Genomic DNA, 22,684 nt, shown 5'->3' with positions numbered 1-22,684 from the left:
TTTATTGACTTATTGTGAACCTTTGGTATCTGTAGAACTTATAAACTTGGGCAAACTAGTTAGTCCAATTATTTGTGTTGGGCAATTCAACCACCAAAATCAATTTAGGAAATAGGTGTAAGCCTAATTCCCTTTCAAGCGCCTCTGTGCACTTGTCGGGAACGGGTCTCGACGGTGTTTGCCGATGATGCAGGCGTCGCAGAGTCGTTCTGCCTCGTTCAGGATGGGGAGACCACGGACAAGTCCCTCCCTGCCCATCTTGCGGAGCGCGCCGAAGTTGGTGTGCCCAAAACGCGCGTGCCAGCGCCACGCGTCCTCTCCCGCATGAGCGGCTAGGCAGATCGGACGTGCAATGGTGAGGTCGAGCACGTACAGTCGCCCCGGCCCCCGTCGGATCTTGGCAAGAAGGCGGTGGTGTTCGTCGTGGATGCGCATCACGCCGGCTTTGATCAAGATCTCCTGGTTCTCCTCATCCAACCGCCCACAGCTCACAATGTTGGCCGTGAGATGCGGGATGAAGAAGGTGTTGGAGAGGGTGCAGTGTTCGCCGTTCTTGCACTCGAAGAGCACGGTGTCGCGCCCCTTGATGCACACCGTTGATCCGTTACCAAAACGGACGGTCCCAGGGACGCCCATGTCGAAGTCGGAGAAGGCGTCGCGGCACCCTGTCATGTGGTTGGACGCCCCCGTGTCAAAGATCCAGCGTCGTGGATCTCGCTCCTCCTTTTCGTCGAGCGTGGCAAAGACCTTCTGCTCCATCAGATGAACACACTCCTGTGGTGAGCGCGCTGCCGTGGTGTTCGACGAGTTGCTGATCACCGCTGCATCGCTCGGTGCTTGTGCCTGGTTCAGCTTTGGCGAGGAGTTGATGGCGACATCTGCAACATGGGCAAGAAGAAGAGACGACTCGTTGTCTTGGGCCACATGTGCCTGCTGACTTTGCTGAGCCTGCTGGTCCTTCTTCCTCCCCCGGCATTCCCTCGCCCAGTGGTCGATTTTGCCGCAATAGTTGCAGGTGTCATCCGCCTTGGCGCCTCGCCCTTTGCCTTTTGGTCCACGTCGCCTGACGCGACTGCTAGGACCGCCGGCAGCACGACTGCTCTCAGTCTCCTTCTTCTTGTAGCGCTCCAGCCATTGTTCTTCGGTCAGGTACAGCTTGCCTCCGACTTGAGACGATTCTGGCTCAGGGCCATCATCGGACGCCATGAGCCGACCGGTGACCTCCTCAATCGACAAGGTGGAGATGTCAAGCAAAGTTTCCATGGAAACAACGAGTTGCTTATACCTGCTGCGAGCGATGCGCAGGTACTTCTCAACCACCTTCGTCGGGTCTTCTGGGTCGCCAAGTGTTGCAAGTTGGCTGACGATGTTCGTGAGGCGGAGGGCGAAATCCTCGACACCTTCACCTTCGCGCAGCGCCAGTTCCTCGTACTGGCGGCGAACGCGTTGTGCGCTCGTCTTTCGCACGCGATCATCACCGATCCGCATGACGCGAATGGCCTCCCACGCCAGCCTCGCTGGTGGCTTGCTGGCGAGTGTGGGCACCATCTCCGGCGGGACGGCGCTACACAGCGCGTCCAGCGCCTGCCTGTCCTCTGGCTCGCTGACGTCGTCGCCCGGATCAATGGCACGCCAGAGGCACCACGCCTGCAGCTTGATCTTCATGAGAAGCGCCCAGTCGTTGTAGTTTGTCTTGGTCAGCATGGGGTACGTGGCGGGTCCAGCCGACGAGATCCTCTCCACGATCCTTTCCACCACTTGCTCGTCGTCGCCACCGTTCCTGCGTCGACGCGGTGGCGATCGCCATTGTCGACGACGAGGCAGAGTCAGGGAACGCTCTCCTGTTGGAGCCGACATGGTGGATCGCTCTTTGGCTCTGGTACCACTTGTTGGACTTCAACCGGCGTTCACCTGTGCCGGAGAAGAAGCACTAGCTCACCCTCTCGGACGCACACACAAACTTCACACATGCACTGGCACAATTTCAGACACAGGCAATTTGGAGTTGCGATAAGACGACTGCGTTTTCTGTGTTCTATTCCTCCTTTTATTTTAGGTACAGAGTACATGCAGGAAATCGTAAAAGGCTCCGAGCAATTCTCGATCGTGCGTTTGAGCGCGTCCATCCCCACGCCGCACGTACACGCGATTCGTCCGGCACCCAGGCGAGTGAGCGCGTCCATCCCCACGCCTCACTGCCTCCCCTATGCGCACGACGCCCACCATAACAGGTAGCTCGTGCGATGCTGCTGACTAAGTAACTAACTGATGCATGCAACAACTAACTAACTAGCTAATAGATAGGATCAGGGTTCATCTAACATAAGAACAGCACGCGAACTCACAATTCGATGACGACAGATTCAGTGAAATCCAGGAAACATTAGAGTTCCTTTCTGCTGTGAAGTTGAACGCTGATTTGTTTTCTTATATTATCTTTTGGGTACTCAGGCTGTACAAGACTTCTATAGTTAATATCTGGCTCTTTCACAACAATGTGGCTGTAGTTTAGTGGTGAGAATTCCACGTTGTGGCCGTGGAGACCTGGGCTCGAATCCCAGCAGCCACATATACTTTTTTTTTCTTCTAGCCTTTTTGTTCTCTCCTAGTCTTTTCCTTTTTCCTCTCCTAGTCCTACTTGGCCGCCATCTTCAATCGTCTTCCACAGTGATGGCGGTGCACTGCCCGTGGCTGCAGCTCAATATCCGGAGGCGCTCGATTCTCCTTGCCCTTGTGCACATTCGCTTCAAGCTCTTCGCCTTATCTCCAGCAGCAGCAGCAGGTCTCGATCTAGTCGCGTGTTAGGTCAGCTCAGCGCAGCTGGCTCAGGCCATCGGCGATCGTGTTCCCAAGTGGAGACGATTGTTACCGCCAATGCATTTTCATTATTTTTGCCTGTTGCACTGTTATCGGTTTTGGTTACATCGATTAACAATTGCTTTGTTTTGGCTGTCACTGCAGTTCCAGGGTTCTCTCAATTAGCAGGGTCTTATGAACGCCCCCCTCCAATGCTATGTTGTCAGGTCACTACCAAGCTTGTCTACTAAACCAGCATCAAGTTCATCTTGCGAGCTTTGGCGTTTGGGGTTCTGTTACTGTTACTGTTAGGTTCAGGTGAAGCCTTCTTTTTTTCCTCTACCCTTCATGATGGATCATGGATGCACAATGGCATTCATTTTATTTTCCAATTAATCAGTATAGCTCTATGTGCAATAAGATAAGGTAGCTTCGAGGGAAAGTGGGCACAAAATAAGGCTCAACTCCATTATTGGTTATCCAAGCTAAGTGTCAGGGGTTTCCTTAAAATCTTGATCATCTGTCAATAAAAAACTATGACCATAAAGCAACTTGGTAATATGTATGCTTCCTCGTAAAGCAACTTGGCTTCCACTGTAAAGAGAACAAAATTCGTACACCGTTTTGTAATTAGCATGGTTGCTTACGGATGTTTTCACTTGGATTCAGATATCAGTGATGCTATTTCTAGATGATTATATATTGTTCCTTATATATGAATCTATTTCCCGACTTTGTAAGATTGACCAAGAGACATTGTAACTGCATTACTCACATCTTTTTCTCCGCGTCCGAGAAAATATGCTTAATTGTGTTTTTTTTATTCTTTTACAAATTTATTCAGTAGTTTTACTCCATGAATATATCGATCGATCAAATGACCAAACATGCCTTCTTAGTCCATGCATTTACCCCGTACGCACCTAATCAAGCCGTATGCAGACCCTACAACCTACGGTCTCACCGCGGCGGGGCGGCGTCGCCGGCGGCGAGGACGGCCTCGAGCGTGGCGACGACCTTCGCCATGGAGGGCCGGACCTTGGGGTTGTGGCTGAGGCAGTCGTAGGCGAGGCGGGCCACGCGCTCTAGCCCCATCTCCGGGTCCACCTTGCCCATCCGCCGGTCCAGGATCCGCTCCAGCTTGTTGGGCCGGATCAGGATGGGCCGCGCCCAGTCCACCAGGCTGCCGTCGCGGGCCCCCGCCCGGCTCGGCTCCAGCGCGCGCCGCCCCACCAGCATCTCCAGCAGCACCACGCCGAAGCCGTACACGTCGCTCATCACCGTCAGGTGCCCTGCATTGCGTTCCGTCATATATTGCAGAGAAGCGCCGGCGGCCGCCGGACGCCGGCGATCTCTCACCGTCGTCAGGGAAGAAGAACGGACGGTGCCTACCGGTGGCTATGTACTCCGGCGCGGCGTAGCCGTAGGTGCCCATGACCCTGGTGGATACGTGCGTCTCGTCGCCCATCGGCCCCTCCTTGGCCAGCCCGAAGTCCGATAGCTTCGCGTTGAATTCCTGGCAGATCGAGAGAGGAACGTCGTTGGTTAGTTTCTGGCCCTTTTAATTGATGGTGGACGCCGGCGCGGGCCGGGACGAAGATGAATCCACGAGACGAACGATCGTAGGCAATGCAATATGCAGTGACGATTAGCGACGAACCGCGTCTAGCAAGATGTTGGAGGTCTTGAAGTCCCGGTAGATGATGGGGCGGTCGGAGCCGTGGAGGAAGGCGAGGCCCCTGGCGACGTGGAGCGCGACGGCTACCCGCGTCGTCCACGTCAGGCTGCAGGCGCGGCGGAACAGATGGTGCTCCAGGCTGCCCTTGGCCATGAACTCGTACACCAGCAGCCGGTGGTTGTCCTCGCAGCAGTAGCCGATGAGCTCCACCAGGTTCGGGTGCCTGTACTGCCCGAGGTAGCTCACCTCCGTCTGCACGCATGTATGTCATCCATGGACGACGGACGTGGGTGGTGATGGCTCATGGAGGTATGCATGCGTGCGTGCGTGCATATATAGGGATCGATAGGATGCTGCCCGTACCAGCCACTCCTTGTCACCCTGGATCCCCTCCGGGTTGAGCACCTTGACGGCGACCTCCGTGGTCGGCGGGTACCCCTTGCGCACGGCGCCGTCGATGAGCCCTCTGTAGACGACGCCGAAGCCTCCTTCGCCGACGATCTGCCCCGGGTTAAAGTCGCCGGTGGCCTTCCTGAGCTCGTCGTACGAGAAGAGACTGAGGTGGCCGTACGGCGCCGACATGGTCCGGAACTCCTCCACGTCCTTGGGCACGGCCAGGACCAGCTTCCCCTCCGACCCCACCTTCCTCAGCTTCGAAGGGGCCGCCGCCGGCCTCGGGGCCTCATCTGCGTGCACGCGCGGCGCGATCGTCGGGAGTCTCGGGACCGACCGCAGGTCATATTCATATGTATATCTTGAGCATGCATGCATGCAAAGCGGCGGAATCGAGGGCGCCGACTCCTTGAGGCCAGGTGCGTACCTCGACGGCGGGACGACGGGCGCGGCTGGTGGACGTCGCCGCAGCTAGGGAGGATCCAGCGATGAATTCTCCGGAAGAACGGTATGTGGCTGATCATTTGGCCGTTCGCTCGTTCGTCCTCGTCTTCCCTCGCTGGCCGGCGGGGGCAGCCGACGGCCTCCGACCACACGCGCGCGACGGGGGGAGACGGTACACGCCGTGCTCTCGGCCGGGTCGCTGCCGATGGAGGAGGCACGGCGGTCAGCTGGGGAGAGACGACGAATGAATGAATAGGCAGGGAGGAGGGAGGAATGGTCGGAACAGGGGCGGTCCGACCTTTTGGGTGGCCAGCCCAGCGCAGCCCCAGCCCAGCCCGCCTCGCCCCCTGCCGCCTGCCTTAATTTGGCGGGCAACGCGAGCGATCCACACGCGCCAGCTCCGTGCATGTTGCCATGTTGTCGAGGCCGTCAGGCGGCGCGGCAACGACATGCGCGCGCTCAAGCTCGACGTCATCAAACAATAGCTAAAGCTCAAAGAAAGAAGATCTCGAGGTTCTTGATAATTTAGAACACAGAAAGCTAAGTGAAAAGCCAGCAACTATTCGGGCCTTTAAACAAACTTTTTGAGTAAAATACAATTCAGATACTTAAACTTGTCAGGCTGTTAAAATACAAAGGGGATACTTAAACTTGTCATGCTATGTAGTTCTAGTCCATAAACTTTTAAAGTACTACATGAAACAATCCATGAGCTACACAGAAGAAAGTTTGATGGGTAACTTTCAAGATATATTTTGAGAGGGCATACGACAAGGTTAAGTGGCCTTTCTTGTACCAAACTCTACGGATGAAGGGTTTCTTTCTAAGATGGATATCTTAAATAAAGACCATGTCGGGAGGTAGTGTGGCTATAAACGTTAATGATGAGATAGGTCACTATTTTCAAATAAAGAAAGGCCTTAGGCAAAGAGACCCACTTTCACCCCTCCTTTTTAATATTGTAGCTGATATGTTGGCTATAATAATCAAAAGGGCAAATATGGAAGGGCAAGTCGGTGGGGTTGTGCCCCACTTAATAGATGGAGGTTTATCTATCCTTCAATATACGGATGACATGATCCTATTCTTAGAACATGATCTAGAGAAGGCTCGCAATATAAAATTGTTGCTTTTTGTCTTTGAATAAATCTCGGGACTAAAAATCAACTTTCACAAGAGCGAAATATTGTGCTTTGGTGCAGCACAAGATCACGAGCAATTGTAGTGTAAAAAAAGAGAGTTCCCTCTAAGGTATTTGGGTATTCCTATTCATTATAGAAAGTTCAAAAATACTGATTGGAGGGAGGTAGAGGAAAGATTTGAAAAAAGGCTTAGTAGCTGGAAAGGAAAATATTTATCAATTGGGGGAAGGCTAACCTTAATCAACTCAGTTTTGAATAGTCTCCCCATGTATATGATGTCCTTTTTTCCTGTTCCAAGGGGTGTCCTCAAAAAGCTTGATTACTTCCGATCTCGCTTTTATTGGCAAAGTGATGAGAATAAAAAAAATACCGCCTAGCCAAATGGAACATCCTTTGTCAACCTAAGGACCAAGGGGTTTGGGCATCATGGATCTCAATTTAAAGAATAGGGCCCTGCTAAGCAAATGGTTGTTTAAGCTCCTAACTACGGAAGGAACGTGGTAACAATTGCTTAGAAACAGATACCTTAGATCCAAACCACTAGTACAGGTTGAATGGAAACCAGGGGACTCACATTTTTGGTCGGGACTGATGAAGGTGAAGCAAGACTTTCTTCACTTTGGAACCTTCAAAATCAGGAATGGATCACAAGTGAGATTCTGGGAAGACAGGTGGTTAGGCGGCATAGCTTTAAAAACCCAGTACCCCTCTTTATGTAATATTTGTTGAAGGAAATTCGAGACAGTTTAAACAATATTAAAATTAGATAACACAAATCTAGCTTGGAGGCGATCTCTAATTGGGTCTAAGCTTGTTGTTTGGAATAAGTTGCGCCAAAAGCTTGTTATCATAGCCTTAACACAAGATCAGGATATTTTTCGATAGAACTTGCATCCAAATGGTCAATTCTCGGTAAAGTCTCTTTATCTGGCCCTTATCAAAGAAGATGTCCTAAACCTAAATAAGAGATTATGGAAAATAAAAGCACCCCTTAAAATCAAGATTTTTCTATGGTATCTTCGTAGGGGAGTGATCCTCACCAAAGATAACCTAGCTAAACGAAATTGGAAGGGAAGTAAAGCATGTAATTTCTGTCAAGACAATGAAACAATTCAACACTTGTTTTTCGAATGCTGATTTGCTCGTATGGTTTGGAGCCTGGTTGTCGGAGAGGAAATTCTCCGGCCGGGTGGCGGAACGCACCCGCCCTAAATCTTAAGATGAGGAGGGACCTAAGTGTTTTTCCTGCTAGATGGAATCGGGTCGAACACAAGAACACGCAAGGGTTTAGAGTGGTTCAGGCCGTCAGAGCATAATACCCTACTCCATTGTGTGCTGTATTGAGCTTGGGAGCTTGTATGAACTTGTGAGTCTGAGAGTCTAAGTGAGCCTGAGCCTAAGTTGGATCTGCCTTGTAACGCCGTGTGCCCTCCCTTTTATAGCTCAAGGGGGGCACGTACAAGGGTGTTGAGCCCCGACATGTGGGCCTAGGGGCAAAACGGAGGGAATACATATAGAAGTATCCAATGCCAGTGTCGCCCAGAAGATCTTCGAGCGCCATAATGTCCGTAGTCCATATAGTATTAATATCTCGCGGCTGCCTCCTCGGTAACGCGCGAGTCATGATGAGCACAGTGTATGCCGCAGCACGGGCGTACTGCCTGCCAACAGAATGGACAGGCACACCGCCCGCAGGACGGCCTGGTCGCCGCCCATCAGCGGAGTGGACAGGGCACATTAAATGCTGAGGCGGCACATCGCCTGCCAGTGGAATGGACATGGCTCATTAAATGCCGAGGCAGCACATCACCTGCCAGTGGAATAGACAGGCGGCACGCCTTATCCACAATAAATGCAGCGGCCACGCGGCCTAGAGGCCTTACGTCAGGCTCCGCCCGCTGGCTTACATCACGTGCAGTAGGCCACGTGGCAGCATCGGGTCTCCGCTTGAGCGAGGAGCAGAAGCGTACACGGTATGGTCCGGACGCGTGTTGGCTCCGGACCCCCGCCTGGTCTTGATTAAGGCCTGGGTATTCTTTATCCCAGAATCTCGGGACCCTGCTGAGAGTGGCCCGAACCCCACACAGAGGGTCCGGACCCCATCCTAGGGGTCCGGCTTGCGCCCGCGGAGGTCCCAGACCTTATCCGGAGGTCCGGTCCGCTTATATAGGGGTCCGGCACCTTCCCATGGGGGTCCGGACCCACTGTTGATACCTTGGGGTATATCGTCTTCTCTAGCCACGTGGCGGCCCCGGAGTAATCCACGTGGTGGGGTCGGGTGCTGTTTACCACGCGACTTGAGATAGTCGCGCGGACACCGAGCCTTCATACTGTAGTAAGGGGTACCCCTGTTTCAGGGTACCGACAGTGGCCCCCGGGCCCACCTCAGGGGAGGATACGAGCCTATAGGTGGGGCCAAAGCTTGATTGGCGATTGGCGCGCCGCTTCCGTGCGCTTGCTGACGTAATCACTGCCAGCCCGCCTTTGGTCACGCCAATTGCCACATCTATCCCCATGGCTGACTGACCCGCGACCCCCACGCATGATGGTTTCGCCAGGCCATGCACGAGACGCCTCAATACTGCTGCATTGGTTTAAAGATTCACCTTCTCTGTCTTCTGCGGCGGTCCCGAGGAAGTGTGATACCGGCGCGCGTGGCGGTTCGCCTTCTCCGCACCCGGGAACCGGCACCCAAGGAGTATGACTCGTGGGCCCGGGCCCCCGTATCAGACACTTGGCTGTAGCTTCTTGCGGCAGAGATGAGGAAGCGCCCTACCGCGGGTGGTGGTTCGCTTTTCGAGGGTGCACGGTGGTTCGCCCTCTCCGCACCCGGGAACCAACACTCAAGGAATATGACTCGTGGGTCCGGGCCCCCGTGTCAGAGACTGGGTCGTTGTTTTCGGCGAAGATGAAGAGGCGCACTACCGCGGGCGGCAGTTCGCTCCTCACGTGGTGGTTCGCCTTCTCTGCACTCAGAGACCAGCACGCCAACTGTATGACTTGTGGGTCTGGGCCCCCGTGTCGTAGACTGGGTTGCTCCGGTGCGCGTCGGGCGAGATTTTCTGCGGCGTCTCGGGGCATGAGCGGGAGAGTCTTCCTTGAAAAGGGACTCACCCCGCGTGCAGCGGTTATAATTTCACATTCTCTCCCAGCTGCTGCGCCCTTTCGCCTTCGAGTTCTTCTGCTTTCCGCCGCCGTAGTCGCCATGGCCTCGCTAGTCCATCCTGAGCGCTTCCAGTCCGAGGTGGTCCTCAACTTGGTGCGCAACCTGCTCGGATGGAGCGCACCAGCGTTCGCCGGAAGGATCCTCGCCGGCGCCACTCCTCTCGACGATCTCGCCGTTGGGAAGTTCGTGCTCTTCGTCTCCTACCTCTCTTGTGGGTTGGCGCTGCCGATCTCGCCCTTCTTCCTGTTGCTGTTGGAGGAACTCGACCTCCAGCTTCTGCACCTCACGCCCTACTCCATCCTCTAGGCGGCCGTCTTTGCCTACCTCTGTGAGATGTTCGTGGGGGTTGCGCTTCTTCCAGCAGCTCAGACGAAAGGGTGTTGCACAGCGACCTTCCGGAGATGGAAGGCGAGTTGAGCTGCGGCTCCATCTTTCTCATGAACTTCACCGCCTCCTGCAGCGGCCTCGTTAGCTCCTCCCTGAACTTCACCAACACCTTGTGGTACACCTCCATGAACTGGTCCAGCTCCGGCTCTGTTTTAGCGGCCAAGCCACCGAGCGTCGTGCGCTGCCGCGCCTCCATCTCTTTGGATTTAATGGCCTCGACACACGCATCGAGGAGGCCACCGCCGCTGGTAAGCTATAGCACCGGGTTGCCGCTAGCGTCGCTGTTCCAAGTGGCCGCCACTGTGTTCAGGGTGAGCGGCAGTCCTGCGCCCGCGGTTGTGACGGCAGCTGCGCTACGACTGTGTTGAGGGAGGATGCCCATGGGCGGTGGTAGTGATCACTGGTCCGGTTGTCGACATTGAAGACGCCGCCCGGGAGGTTGCACAAGACACCGTGGAGACGGCGGCCGCGCGCTCCAGCGCGACCCTGCTGATGCCGAGTAGCTCATACCTGTAGAAATGGCGCTAGGGCTCCGCTTGAAGGCGGATGTAATAACTTTTGTTTTTGTAAGATACGTTTGGGAACTATCAATTAAACAGTTCTTATCTATACGGTATTTGTTCTTGATGTGTGTGGCTTTACCAACTCCTCTCCTGGTACTTGGCCCCCCTGGGATGTAGGCTCGACGTGTCGAGGCTGAATACCAGCATACCTAAGGAAGAGTTTGTGTCCTGGCCCCCAGGAGGTGGCCTTGACTGGGACCTGGACCTGTACACAGCTTCAGCTAGGAAGTGTTAGTAGCACACCCATAGGACCCATCGTCTGGTATCAGCCATCCTTTGATTCATGCAACAGGACCTGCAGGATTTAGCTTGGGAAGCCAAGTCGTGTGCCCGGACCCCCTGAATCACAGCTCCAGATACTAGGACACCCATCGCAGAGTGGTGGAGCGTGCAGGCTTAGGGTACAGAACCAGGCTAAGCGGCTACATGGCTCCGGACCACCCTAGGAGACGTGCGTCCATTCTCTAGAACCGGACCCCAGGTTCCCGGACCCACAAGGCTATAGTTGCAAATACTAGGATACCTGTCGTAGAGTGGTAGAGCGTGCAGGCTTAGAGTACGGAACCAAGCTAAGCGGCTACACAGCTTCGGACCACCCCAGGAACGAGTACCCATTCTCTAGAACTGGCCCCCAGGCTGTCGGACCCCCTGCATTCGTAGAGGGGTCCTAAACTACAAGACTGGCTACTCAATTTGGATGTCATGAAACCAGCAAGGGTGGGAAACTGTATGGATGGGTTAGATAAAAAATAATATCTAGAAACTGCAGCAGAATAAAACCATCACAGGAGCACATCTTAGGGGGTGAAAGTCGCCTAGAGGGGGGTGAATAGGCAAATATGAAATTTATAAACTTTAAGCACAATCTACAAGCCGGGTTAGTGTTAGAAATATAATCGAGTCCGAAATAGAGGGCGAAAACAAATCACAAGCAAATGAAGGCGGATGGCATGGTGATTTGTTTTACCGAGGTTCGGTTCTTGCAAACCTACTCCCCGTTGAGGTGGTCATAAAGACCGGGTCTATTTCAACCCTTTCCCTCTCTCAAACGGTCACCTAGACCGAGTGAGCTTTTCTCCTCAATCAAATGGGTCACTTAGACCCCACAAGGACCACCACAACTTGGTGTCTCTTGCTTTGATTACAAAGGTGTTGTGAACAAGAAATGGGGAAGAAGAAAAGCGATCCAAGCGACAAGAACTCAAATGAACACAAATATCTCTCTCTCACTAGTCACTATTTGTTTGGAGTGATTCCGGACTTGGGAGAAGATTTGATCTCTTGTTTGTGTCTTGGAGTGAAGTCTAGAGCTCTTGTATTGAATGAAATGGCTGAAAACTTGGATACCTTGAAGTGTGGTGGTTGGGGGGTATTTATAGCCCCAACCACCAAAGTGGCCGTTGGGGAGGCTGTCTGTCGATGGGCGCACCGGACAGTCTGGTGCGCCACCGGACACTGTCTGGTGCGCCACCGGACACTGTCTGGTGCGCCAGCCACGTCACCCAACCGTTAGGGTTTGACCATTGGAGCTCTGACAGGTGGGGCCACCGGACAGTCCGGTGGTGCACCGGACAGTCACTGTTCACTGTCCGGTGCGCCTTCTAGCGCCTGCTTTGACTCTGCGCGTGCTGTCCACGCACTGTTCACCTTTTGCAGACGACCGTTGGCGTAGTAGCCGTTGTTCCGCATGGCACACCGGACAGTCCGGTGAATTATAGCGGAGTGGCTCCCCAAAAACCCGAAGCTGAGCAGTTCAGAGTTGATCTCCCTGGTGCACCGGACACTGTCCGGTGGCACACCGGACAGTCCGGTGCGCCAGACCAGGGCAGCCTTCGGTTGGTTTTGCTCCTTTTGATTTGAACCCTTTCTTGGACTTTTTATTGGTTTGTGTTGAACCTTTGACACCTGTAGAACTTATAATCTAGAGCAAACTAGTTAGTCCAATTATTTGTGTTGGACAATTCAACCACCAAAATCATTTAGGAAAAGGTTTGACCCTATTTCCCTTTCAATCTCCCCCTTTTTGGTGATTGATGCCAACACAAACCAAAGCAAATATATAAGTGCAGAATTGAACTAGTTTGCATAAGGTAAGTGCAAAGGTTGCTTGGAATTAAACCAATTTACATTTTCATAAGATATGCATGAATTGCTTTCTTCCTTTTAACATTTTGGACCACACTTGCACCACTTGTTTTGTTTTTGCAAATGCTCTTGGAAATTCTTTTCAAAGTCCTTTTGCAAATAGTCAAAGGTATATAAATAAGATTTTGAGAAGCATTTTTAGGATTTGAAATTTTCTCCCCTGTTTCAAATGCTTTTCCTTTGACTAAACAAAACTCCCCCTTAACGACATTCTCCTCTTAGTGTTCAAGATGATTTTACAAATTTGAAAGAAGATCAAATGTTTTAGATACCCATTTTTGTAAAACTCCTCCTTAAGATATATATATCAAATGAGATAGAATTTCTTAGAGGACTACAAATTTGAAGAATTTCAATTGAAAACAACATTTTAAAATTTGTTTCGAAAAATTTTGCGTGGTGGTGCAGTCCTTTTGCTTTGGGCTAATACTCTCTCCCCCTTTAGCATTAATTGCCAAAAACGGAGTCTTTAGAGCCCTATTACTTTCTCCCTAATGGTACAAATGAATATGAGTGAAGATCATACCAAAGTGGAGAGCGATGCAGAGTAACGGCGAAGGGTAAATGATACCGATAGAGTGGAGTGGAAGCCTTGTCTTCGCCGAAGACTCCATTTCCCTTTCAATCTATGACTTAGCATAAAATACACTTGAAGAACACATTAGTCATAGCAAATGAAAGAGGTATGATCAAAGGTATATAAATGAGCTATGTGTGCAAAATATCAATCAAAATTCCGAGAATCAAGAATGTTTAGCTCATGCCTAAGTTTGGTAAATGTTTTCTCATCTAGTGGTTTGGTAAAGATATCGGCTAATTGTTCTTTGGTGCTAACATAGGCAATCTAGATATCCCCCCTTTGTTGGTGATCCCTCAAAAAGTGATACCGAATGGCTATGTGCTTAGTGCGGCTATGCTCTACGGGATTATCCGCCATGCGGATTGCACTCTCATTATCACACAGGAGAGGGACTTTGGTTAATTTGTAGCCATAGTCCCTAAGGGTTTGCCTCATCCAAAGCAATTGCGCGCAACAATGGCCTGCGGCAATGTACTCGGCTTCGGCGGTAGAAAGAGCTACTGAATTTTGTTTCTTTGAAGCCCAAGACACTAGGGATCTTCCCAAGAACTGACAAGTCCCTGATGTGCTCTTTCTATCAATTTTGCACCCTGCCCAATCAGCATCTAAATAACCTATTAAATCAAAAGTGGATCCCTTGGGGTACCAAAGACAAAACTTAGGTGTATGAACTAAATATCTCAAGATTGGTTTTACGGCCCTAAGGTGAACTTCCTTAGGATCGGCTTGGAATCTTGCACACATGCATACGGAAAGCATAATATCCAGTCGAGATGCACATAAATAGAGTAAAGATCCTATCATCGACCGGTATACCTTTTGATCTACGGATTTACCTCCCGTGTCGAGGTCGAGATGCCCATTGGTTCCCATGGGTGTCTTGATGGGCTTGGCATCCTTCATCCCAAACTTGGTGAGTATGTCTTGAATGCACTTCGTTTGGCTGATGAAGGTGCCCTCTTGGAGTTGCTTGACTTGAAATCCTAGAAAATACTTCAACTCCCCCATCATCGACATCTCGAATTTTTGAATCATGATCCTACTAAACTCTTCACAAGTAGATTTGTTAGTAGACCCAAATATGATATCATCAACATAAATTTGGCATACAAACAAATCATTTGCAATTGTTTTAGTAAAGAGAGTAGGATCAGCTTTGCCGACTTTGAAGCCATTAGTGATAAGAAAATCTCTTAGGCATTCATACCATGCTCTTAGGGCTTGCTTGAGCCCATAAAGCGCCTTAGAGAGTTTGTAAACATGATTAGGGTACTCACTATCTTCAAAGCCGGGAGGTTGCTCAACATAGACCTCTTCCTTGATTGGTCCATTGAGGAAGGCACTTTTCACATCCATTTGGTAAAGCTTAAAGCCATGGTAAGTAGCATAGGCAAGTAATATACGAATTGACTCAAGCCTAGCTACGGGTGCATAGGTTTCACCGAAATCCAAACCTTCGACTTGTGAATATCCTTTGGCTACAAGTCGGGCTTTCTTCCTTGTCACCACACCATGCTCATCTTGCTTGTTGCGGAATACCCACTTGGTTCCTACAACATTTTGGTTAGGACGTGGAAAAAGATGCCATACCTCATTCCTCGTGAAGTTGTTGAGTTCCTCTTGCATCGCCAACACCCAATCCAAATCTCTTAATGCGTCTTCCATCCTGTATGGCTCAATAGAAGACACAAAAGAGTAATGCTCACAAAAATGTGCGACACGAGATCGAGTGGTTACCACCTTATGAATATCGCCGAGGATGGAATTCACGGGGTGATCTCTTTGTATCGCTTGGTGGACTCTTGGGTGTGGCGGTCTTGGACCCTCATCATCTTCCTTTTCTTGATTATTGGCATCTCCCCCTTGATCATTATCCTCCTCTTGAGGTGGCTCTTCTTGATCTTCATTTTCATCATCTTGAGCTTGATCCTCATCTTGAGTTGGTGGAGATGCTTGTATGGAAGATGATGGTTGATCTTGTGCTTGTGTGGGCTCTTCGGGTTCCTTAGGACACACATCCCCGATGGACATGTTCCTTAGCGCGACGCATGGAGCCTCTTCATCATCTAACTCATCAAGATCAACTTGCTCTACTTGAGAGCCGTTAGTCTCATCAAACACAATGTCACAAGAAACTTCAACTAGTCTAGTGGACTTGTTAAAGACTCTATTTGCCCTTGTGTTTGAGTCATAACCAAGTAAAAAGTCTTCTACAGCCTTAGGAGCAAATTTAGATTTTCTACCTCTTTTAACAAGAATAAAACATTTGCTACCAAAGACTCTAAAATATGAAACATTGGGCTTTTTACCGGTGAGGAGTTCATATGATGTTTTCTTGAGGATTCAGTGAAGGTAGAGCCAGTTGATGGAGTAGCAGGCGGTGTTAATTGCCTCGGCCCAAAACCGGTCCGATGTCTTGTACTTATCAAGCATCGTCCTCGTCATGTCAAGTAGAGTTCTATTCTTCCTCTCCACTACACCATTTTGTTGTGGTGTGTAGGGAGAAGAGAACTCATGCTTGATGCCCTCCTCCTCAAGAAAGCCTTCTATTTGAGAGTTCTTGAACTCCGTCCCGTTGTCGCTTCTTTATCTTCTTGATCCTCAAGCCGAACTCATTTTGAGCCCGTCTCAAGAATCCCTTTAAGGTCTCTTGGGTTTGAGATTTATCCTATAAAAAGAACACCCAAGTGAAGCGAGAATAGTCATCCACAATTACAAGACAATACTTACTCCCGCCGATGCTTATGTAAGCGATCGGGCCGAATAAATCCATGTGGAGTAGTCCGAGCGGCCTGTCGGTCGTCATGATGTTCTTGTGTGGATGATGAGCACCAACTTGCTTCTTGCTTGACATGCGCTACAAACCCTGTCTTTCTCAAAATGAACATTGGTTAGTCCCAAAATGTGGTCTCCCTTTAAAAGCTTGTGAAGATTCTTCATTCCAACATGGGCTAGTCGGCGATGCCAGAGCCAACCCATATTAGTCTTAGCAATTAAGCAAGTATCGAGTTCAGCTCTATTGAAATCAACTAAGTATAGCTGACCCTCGAGTACTCCCTTAAATGCTACTGAATCATCACTTCTTCTAAAGATAGTAACACCTATATCTGTAAAAAGACAATTGTAGCCCATTTTGCATAATTGAGAAACAGAAAGCAAGTTGTAATCTAAAGAATCTACAAGAAAAACATTGGAAATAGAATGGTCAGGTGATATAGCAATTTTACCAAGTCTTTTGACCAAACCTTGATTTCCATCCTCGAATGTGATAGCTCTTTGGGGATCATGGTTTTTCTCATAGGAGGAGAACATCTTTTTCTCCCCAGTCATGTGGTTTGTGCACCCGCTGTCAATGATCCAACTTGAGCCCCGGATGCATAAACCTACAAAACAAGTTTAGGCCTTGTTCTTAGGTACCCAAACGGTCTTGGGTCCTTTGACATTAGAGACAAGCACCTTGGGTACCCAAACACAAGTCTTTGACCCCTTGTGTTTGCCCCCAACATATTTGGCAACTACTTTGCCGAATTTGTTAGTCAAAACATATGATGCATCAAAAGTCTTAATTAAAACATTGGGTTCATTTGATGCAATAAGAGATTTATTTTTAGGTAATTTAACATGGGTTGATTGCCTAGAGCTAGAAGCCTCATTTTCATACATAAAAGCATGATGTGAAACATTATGAGGTTTCCTAGCATGAATTTTTCCTAATTTTGTGCTCGGGATAACCAGCAGGATATAAAATATAGCCCTCGTTTTCCTGAGCCATGGGAGCCTTACCCTTAACAAAATTAGACAATCTTTTAGGGGTATTAAGCTTGACATTGTCTCCCTGTTGGAAGCCAATGCCATCCTTAATCCCAGGGCGTCTCCCATTATAGAGCATGCTTCTAGCAAATTTAAAATTTTCATTTTCTAAGTCATGCTTATTAATATTAGCACTAAGTTGAGCTATGTGATCATTTTGTTGTTTAATTAAAGCTAGGTGATCATGGATAGCATCAACATTAATATCTCTACATCTCATGCAAATAGAAACATGATCAACGGTGGATGTAGAGGGTTTGCAAACATTTAATTCATCAATCTTAGCATGTAACATGGCATTTTCATTTCTAAGATTGAAAATAGAAACATTGCAAACATTTAAATCTTTAGCCTTAGCAATTAAATTATCATTTTCAATCTTAAGGCTAGAAAGTGATTCATTCAACTTGTCAATTTTAGAAATCAAACTAGCATTATCATTTTTGAGGTTGACAAGAGAATCATCACAAACATTTAACTTCTCAACCTTAGCAATTAATTTAGCATTATCATTTCTAAGGTTGGAAATAGTGTCATGACAATTGCTAAGCTCACTAGATAATTTTTCACATTTTTTTACTTCCTGAGCATAAGCATTTTTAACATTAACATGCTTCTTGTTTTCCTTAATAAGGAAGTCCTCTTGGCTATCCAAGAGTTCACCCTTCTCACGAATAGCACCTATCAATTCATTTAATTTTTCTTTTTGTTGCATGTTTAGGTTGGCAAAAAGAGCAAGCAAACTATCTTCATCATCACTAGAGTTATCCTCATCACTAGATGTTGCATATTTAGTGGAGGCTCTAGATTTTACCTTCTTTTTGCCGTCCTTTGCCATGAGGCACTTGTGGCTGACGTTGGGGAAGAGAAGACCCTTGTTGACGGCGATGTTGGCGGCGTCCTCATCGGAGGATGAGTCGGTGGAGCTCTCGTCGGAGTCCCACTCCCGACAAATATGGGCATCACCGCCCTTCTTCTTGTAGTATCTCTTTTTCTCCTTCTTCTTCCCTCTCTTGTCGTCGCCCCTGTCACTGGAAATAGGACATTTTGCTATAAAGTGACCGGGCTTACCACACTTGTAGCAAACCTTCTTGGAACGGGGTTTGTAGTCTCTCCCCTTCCTTTGCTTGAGGATTTGGCAGAAACTCTTGATGATGACCGCCATCTCCTCATTGTCAAGCTTGGAGGCGTCGATGGGGAGCCTACTTGATGTAAACTCTTCTTTCTTCTCCTCCGTTGCTTTGAATGCGATGGGTTGCACCTCGGGTGTGGAGGTGGCGCCTCGCTCGATGATTTGTTTGGAGCCTTTGATCATCAACTCAAAGCTCACAAACTTTCCTATCACTTCCTCGGGAGACATTAGCTTATATCTATGATCACCACGAATTAATTGAACTTGTGTAGGATTAAGAAAAACAAGTGATCTTAGAATAACCTTGACCATTTCATGGTTGAGAGCACCTAGAGGGGGGGGGGTGAATAGGTGATCCTGTAAAATCTTATAGCCACAAAAACTTGTTAAGGGTTAGCACAATAATTGCCAAGTGGCTAAAGAGGAGATCTTGCACAATATGACTATCACAGAGAATTCAACACAGAGGAGACACGATGATTTATCCCGTGGTTCGGCCAAGTACAAAACTTGCCTACTCCACGTTGTGGCGTCCCAACGGACGAGGGTTGCAATCAACCCCTCTCAAGCGGTCCAAAGACCCACTTGAATACCACGGTGTTATGCCTTGCTTATCTTTATCCCACTAGCAAGGAATCTCCACAAATTGGAGTCTCTCGCCCTTACACTTAAGATTCACAAAGAGACACGGAGTAAGGGAGGGAAGCAACACACACAAATCCACAGCGAAATGCGCACACACACGGCCAAGAATCGAGCTTAAAGACTATCTCACAGTTTCTCACAAGAACGGAGCTCGAATCACTTAGAATCACAAACGGATGCGCAAAGACTTAGTGTGGATGATCAAGAATGCTCAAGAGTTGCTTGTTGTACTCCTCCATGCGCCTAGGGGTCCCTTTTATAGCCCCAAGGCAGCTAGGAGCCGTTGAGAGCAAATCTGGAAGGCTGATCTTGCCTTCTGTCATCGGGCGCACCGGACAGTCCGGTGCACACTGGACACTGTCCGGTGCCCGATTTATTTCCTTAAACAGCGCAGCCGACCGTTGCCGACCGTTGCAGATCTGGTGCACCGGACAGTCCGGTGCACACCGGACAGTCCGGTGCCTCCTTCCGACCGTTGGCCAGACCACGTGTCGCGCGCAGATTCCGTGGCCGACCGTTGGCTCGGCCGACCGTTGGCTCACCGGACAGTCCGGTGCACACCGGACAGTCCGGTGAATTTTAGCCGTACGCCGTCGGCAAATTCCCGAGAGCGGCGTCTTCAGGTCGAGGCAGCCTGGCGCACCGGACACTGTCCGGTGCCCCAGACCGAAATAGCCTATTGGCTGTACACAGCCAACAATCTCCTTTTCTTCTTCTCTCTGTTTCTAACACTTAGATAAATATATTAGTACACAAAACCAATTTACTAAGGCTTAGAAACATACCTTTACTTGTGATTCGCACTTTGTTCATCCATGGGCATAGATTCACATTTAAGCACTTGTGTTGACACTTAATCACCAAAATACTTAGAAATGGCCCAAAGGCACATTTCCCTTTCAATGGTCATCCCATTTTGTGCTCCCGAGGTTGCGCACTTGGTTGACCAAGATCTTGAGCCGGTCGTACATAGCTTGTGGCTCCTCTCCTTGGTTGAGCATGAACCGACCGAGCTCCCCCTCGATCGTTTCCCTCTTGGTGATCTTGGTCACCTCGTCTCCTTCGTGCGCAGTTTTTAGTACGTCCCAAATCTCTTTAGCACTCTTCAACCCTTGCACCTTATTATACTCCTCTCGACTTAGAGAGGTGAGCAGTATAGTAGTTGCTTGGGAATTGAAGTGCCGGATTTGGGCAACTTCGACCGCATCATAATCTTCATCCCCTATGGATGGTACCTGTGCTCCAAATTCAACAATGTCCCATATGCTTGTGTGGAGTGAGGTTAGGTGATACCTCATCATATCACTCCACCTACTATAATCTTCACCATAAAAAACCGGTGGTTTGCCTAATGGAACGGAAAGTAAAGGAGTGTGTTTAGAAATGCAAGGATAGCGTAGGGGGATCTTACTAAACTTCTTGCGTTCATGGCGCTTAGAAGTGACGGACGACGCGTTGGAGCCGGAGATGGATGGCGATGAAGAGTCGGTCTCGTAGTAGACCACTTTCTTCATCTTCTTTTTCTTCTCGCCGCTCCGATGCGACTTGTTGTGTGAAGGGGATCCCTTCACCTTGTTACCGGACTCCCCCGATGGAGATTTCCCGTGGCTTGTGGCGGGCTTCTCGCCGGTCACCATCTCCTTCTTGGCGTGATCTCCCGACATCACTTCGAGCGGTTAGGCTCTAATGAAGTACCAGGCTTTGATACCAATTGAAAGTCACCTAGAGGGGGGTGAATAGGTAAATCTGAAATTTATAAACTTTAAGCACAATCTACAAGCCGGGTTAGCATTAGAAATATAATCGAGTCCGAAAGAGAGGGCGAAAACAAATCAGAAGCAAATGAAGGCGGATGACACGGTGATTTGTTTTACCGAGGTTCGGTTCTTGCAAACCTACTCCCCATTGAGGTGGTCACAAAGACCGAGTCTCTTTCAACCCTTTCCCTCTCTCAAACGGTCACGTAGACCGAGTGAGCTTTTCTCCTCAATCAAATGGGTCACTTAGACCCCACAAGGACCACCACAACTTGGTGTCTCTTGCTTTGATTACAAAGGTGTTGTGAACAAGAAATGGGAAGAATAAAAGCGATCCAAGCGACAAGAACTCAAATGAACACAAATATCTCTCTCTCACTAGTCACTATTTGTTTGGAGTGATTCTGGACTTGGGAGAGGATTTGATCTCTTGTTTGTGTCTTGGAGTGAAGTATAGAGCTCTTGTATTGAATGCAATGGCTGAAAACTTGGATACCTTGAAGTGTGGTAGTTGGGGGTATTTATAGCCCCAACCACCAAAGTGGTCGTTGGGGAGGCTGTCTGTCGATGGGCGCACCGGACAGTCCGGTGCGCCAGCCAAGTCACCCAACCGTTAGGGTTTAACCGTTGGAGCTCTGACAGGTGGGGCCACCGTACAGTTCGGTGGTGCACCGGAAATGTCACTGTTCACTTTCCGGTGCGCCTTCTAGCGCCTGCTGTAACTCTGCGCGTGCTGTCCGCGCACTATTCACGCAATGTTTGCCTTTTGCAGACGGCCGTTGGCGTAGTAGCCGTTGCTCCGCATGGCACACCGGACAGTCTGGTGATACACCGGGCAGTCCGGTGAATTATAGCGGAGTGGCTCCCCAAAAACCCGAAGCTGAGCAGCTCAGAGTTGATCTCCCTGGTGCACTGGACACTGTCCGGTGGCACACCGAACAGTCCGGTGCGCCAGACCAGGGCAGGCTTTGGTTGGTTTTGCTCCTTTTTATTTGAACCCTTTCTTGGACTTTTTATTGGTTTGTGTTGAATCTTTGGCACCTGTAGAACTTATAATCTAGAGCAAACTAGTTAGTCCAATTATTTGTGTTGGGCAATTCAACCACCAAAATCATTTAGGAAAAGGTTTGACCCTATTTCCCTTTCAGGGGGTAATTCCTTTCTTTATAACTTGACATGCATGGGTGCAGACCAACAGGCCGGGCTTATGAGGGCGGACCTCACCGAGCTGGCGTACACCTATGCACAACCTAGTTACAAGAAGAAACCTTAACCCCTCAGACTCGCTCCTGTGGGTAGGACTTATGGAGATGCTCTATGTTCCAGGGATTGGGAAGAGGCACTCCTTTAGTTGTGGCGAGGCGGACACACCCGGGTCGGCATACTTCCGTTACCTTGAAGGGTCCTTCCCAACTGGAGGGGAGTTTGTGGAGCCCTTCTCGGTTCAGTACTTATCATAGGACTAGGTCCCCGTCCCCGAGCTCCCTACTATGCACAAACAATTTGTGGTAGCGCCTAAGCGCCTGGTTGTATCGTGCATTTCGGGTCGTTGCTTGCCATCTGCGCTCGTCGATGAAGTCCACGTCCTCACGCCGCAGCTGTTCCTGCATAGACTCATCAACAGACTGGACCCGTGGGGAGCCCATAAGGGTTTCCGGGGGAAGGCAGGCTTCGGCCCTATAGACCAGGAAGAGCAGGGTCTCTTCGGTAGCTCGACTAGCTGTCGTCGCCAGAGTCGGAGTCTCTGGTGAAAACATCCTTCAGGACCCCCTCGGGCAACTGGTACCCGAGGTCCCGTTCTCCCGAGGCCACCTCGTCGTTGTCGACCCGTTCCTTGCCAGGCCGGCGACGAGGAGGGGAGCCATCCTTGGAAGTCTGCTCGCGCCGCTCGCTGACGCACTTCGCGAGCTCGATGATCTTGCGACAATCTGCAACGCTGTGGTGACTATTGGGGTGTACAGGGCATGAGCCGCTGTTACCCCTCTGCGGTCGTGGGCGCTTGTTGCGCTCATTTCGGCCCCCAGTCGCAGCTGCGACGATAGGAGC

At 49.8% G+C, this 22,684-nt stretch overlaps 1 protein-coding gene, 1 long non-coding RNA gene and 1 other non-coding gene across 3 annotated transcripts; 2 read left to right on the top strand and 1 right to left on the bottom strand.

The window, feature by feature from the left end:
• The first annotated feature begins 2,497 nt into the window (after positions 1-2,497).
• TRNAH-GUG (transfer RNA histidin (anticodon GUG)) lies at positions 2,498-2,569 on the top strand. Its single transcript has one exon. It is a non-coding gene; the product is annotated as a tRNA-His (tRNA).
• Positions 2,570-2,600: 31 nt separating this feature from the next.
• LOC109940334 (uncharacterized) lies at positions 2,601-3,456 on the top strand. The gene is made up of 2 exons (XR_002263122.2): positions 2,601-2,782; positions 2,962-3,456. It is a non-coding gene; the product is annotated as an uncharacterized lncRNA (long non-coding RNA).
• A 130-nt stretch (positions 3,457-3,586) lies between these two features.
• On the bottom strand, positions 3,587-5,570 carry LOC103629582 (serine/threonine-protein kinase). Its single transcript, XM_008650658.2, has 4 exons — positions 4,838-5,570; positions 4,457-4,726; positions 4,189-4,312; positions 3,587-4,088 (listed from the first exon to the last, which is right to left on the bottom strand). Exons 1-4 carry the CDS (start codon positions 5,243-5,245, stop codon positions 3,757-3,759), a joined length of 1,134 nt encoding a protein of 377 aa, XP_008648880.1. The 5' UTR covers positions 5,246-5,570; the 3' UTR covers positions 3,587-3,756.
• Between the last annotated feature and the right edge of the window lie 17,114 nt (positions 5,571-22,684).

This window comes from Zea mays, chromosome 6 (assembly GCF_902167145.1).
Source record: "Zea mays cultivar B73 chromosome 6, Zm-B73-REFERENCE-NAM-5.0, whole genome shotgun sequence".
Taxonomy (NCBI): domain Eukaryota; kingdom Viridiplantae; phylum Streptophyta; class Magnoliopsida; order Poales; family Poaceae; genus Zea; species Zea mays.
This window is presented reverse-complemented; position numbering and strand designations above follow the sequence as displayed.

Bases quoted from the DNA above. Each gene is read 5' to 3' on its own strand.
- LOC103629582 (XM_008650658.2), bottom strand. From the start codon at position 5,245: ATGCATGCATGCTCAAGATATACATATGAATATGACCTGCGGTCGGTC. The intron at 4,727-4,837 runs GTACGGGCAGCA...ACATGCGTGCAG, and splicing joins AGGGTGACAAGGAGTGGCTG to ACGGAGGTGAGCTACCTCGG. The intron at 4,313-4,456 runs GTTCGTCGCTAA...TCGATCTGCCAG, and splicing joins CCAACATCTTGCTAGACGCG to GAATTCAACGCGAAGCTATC.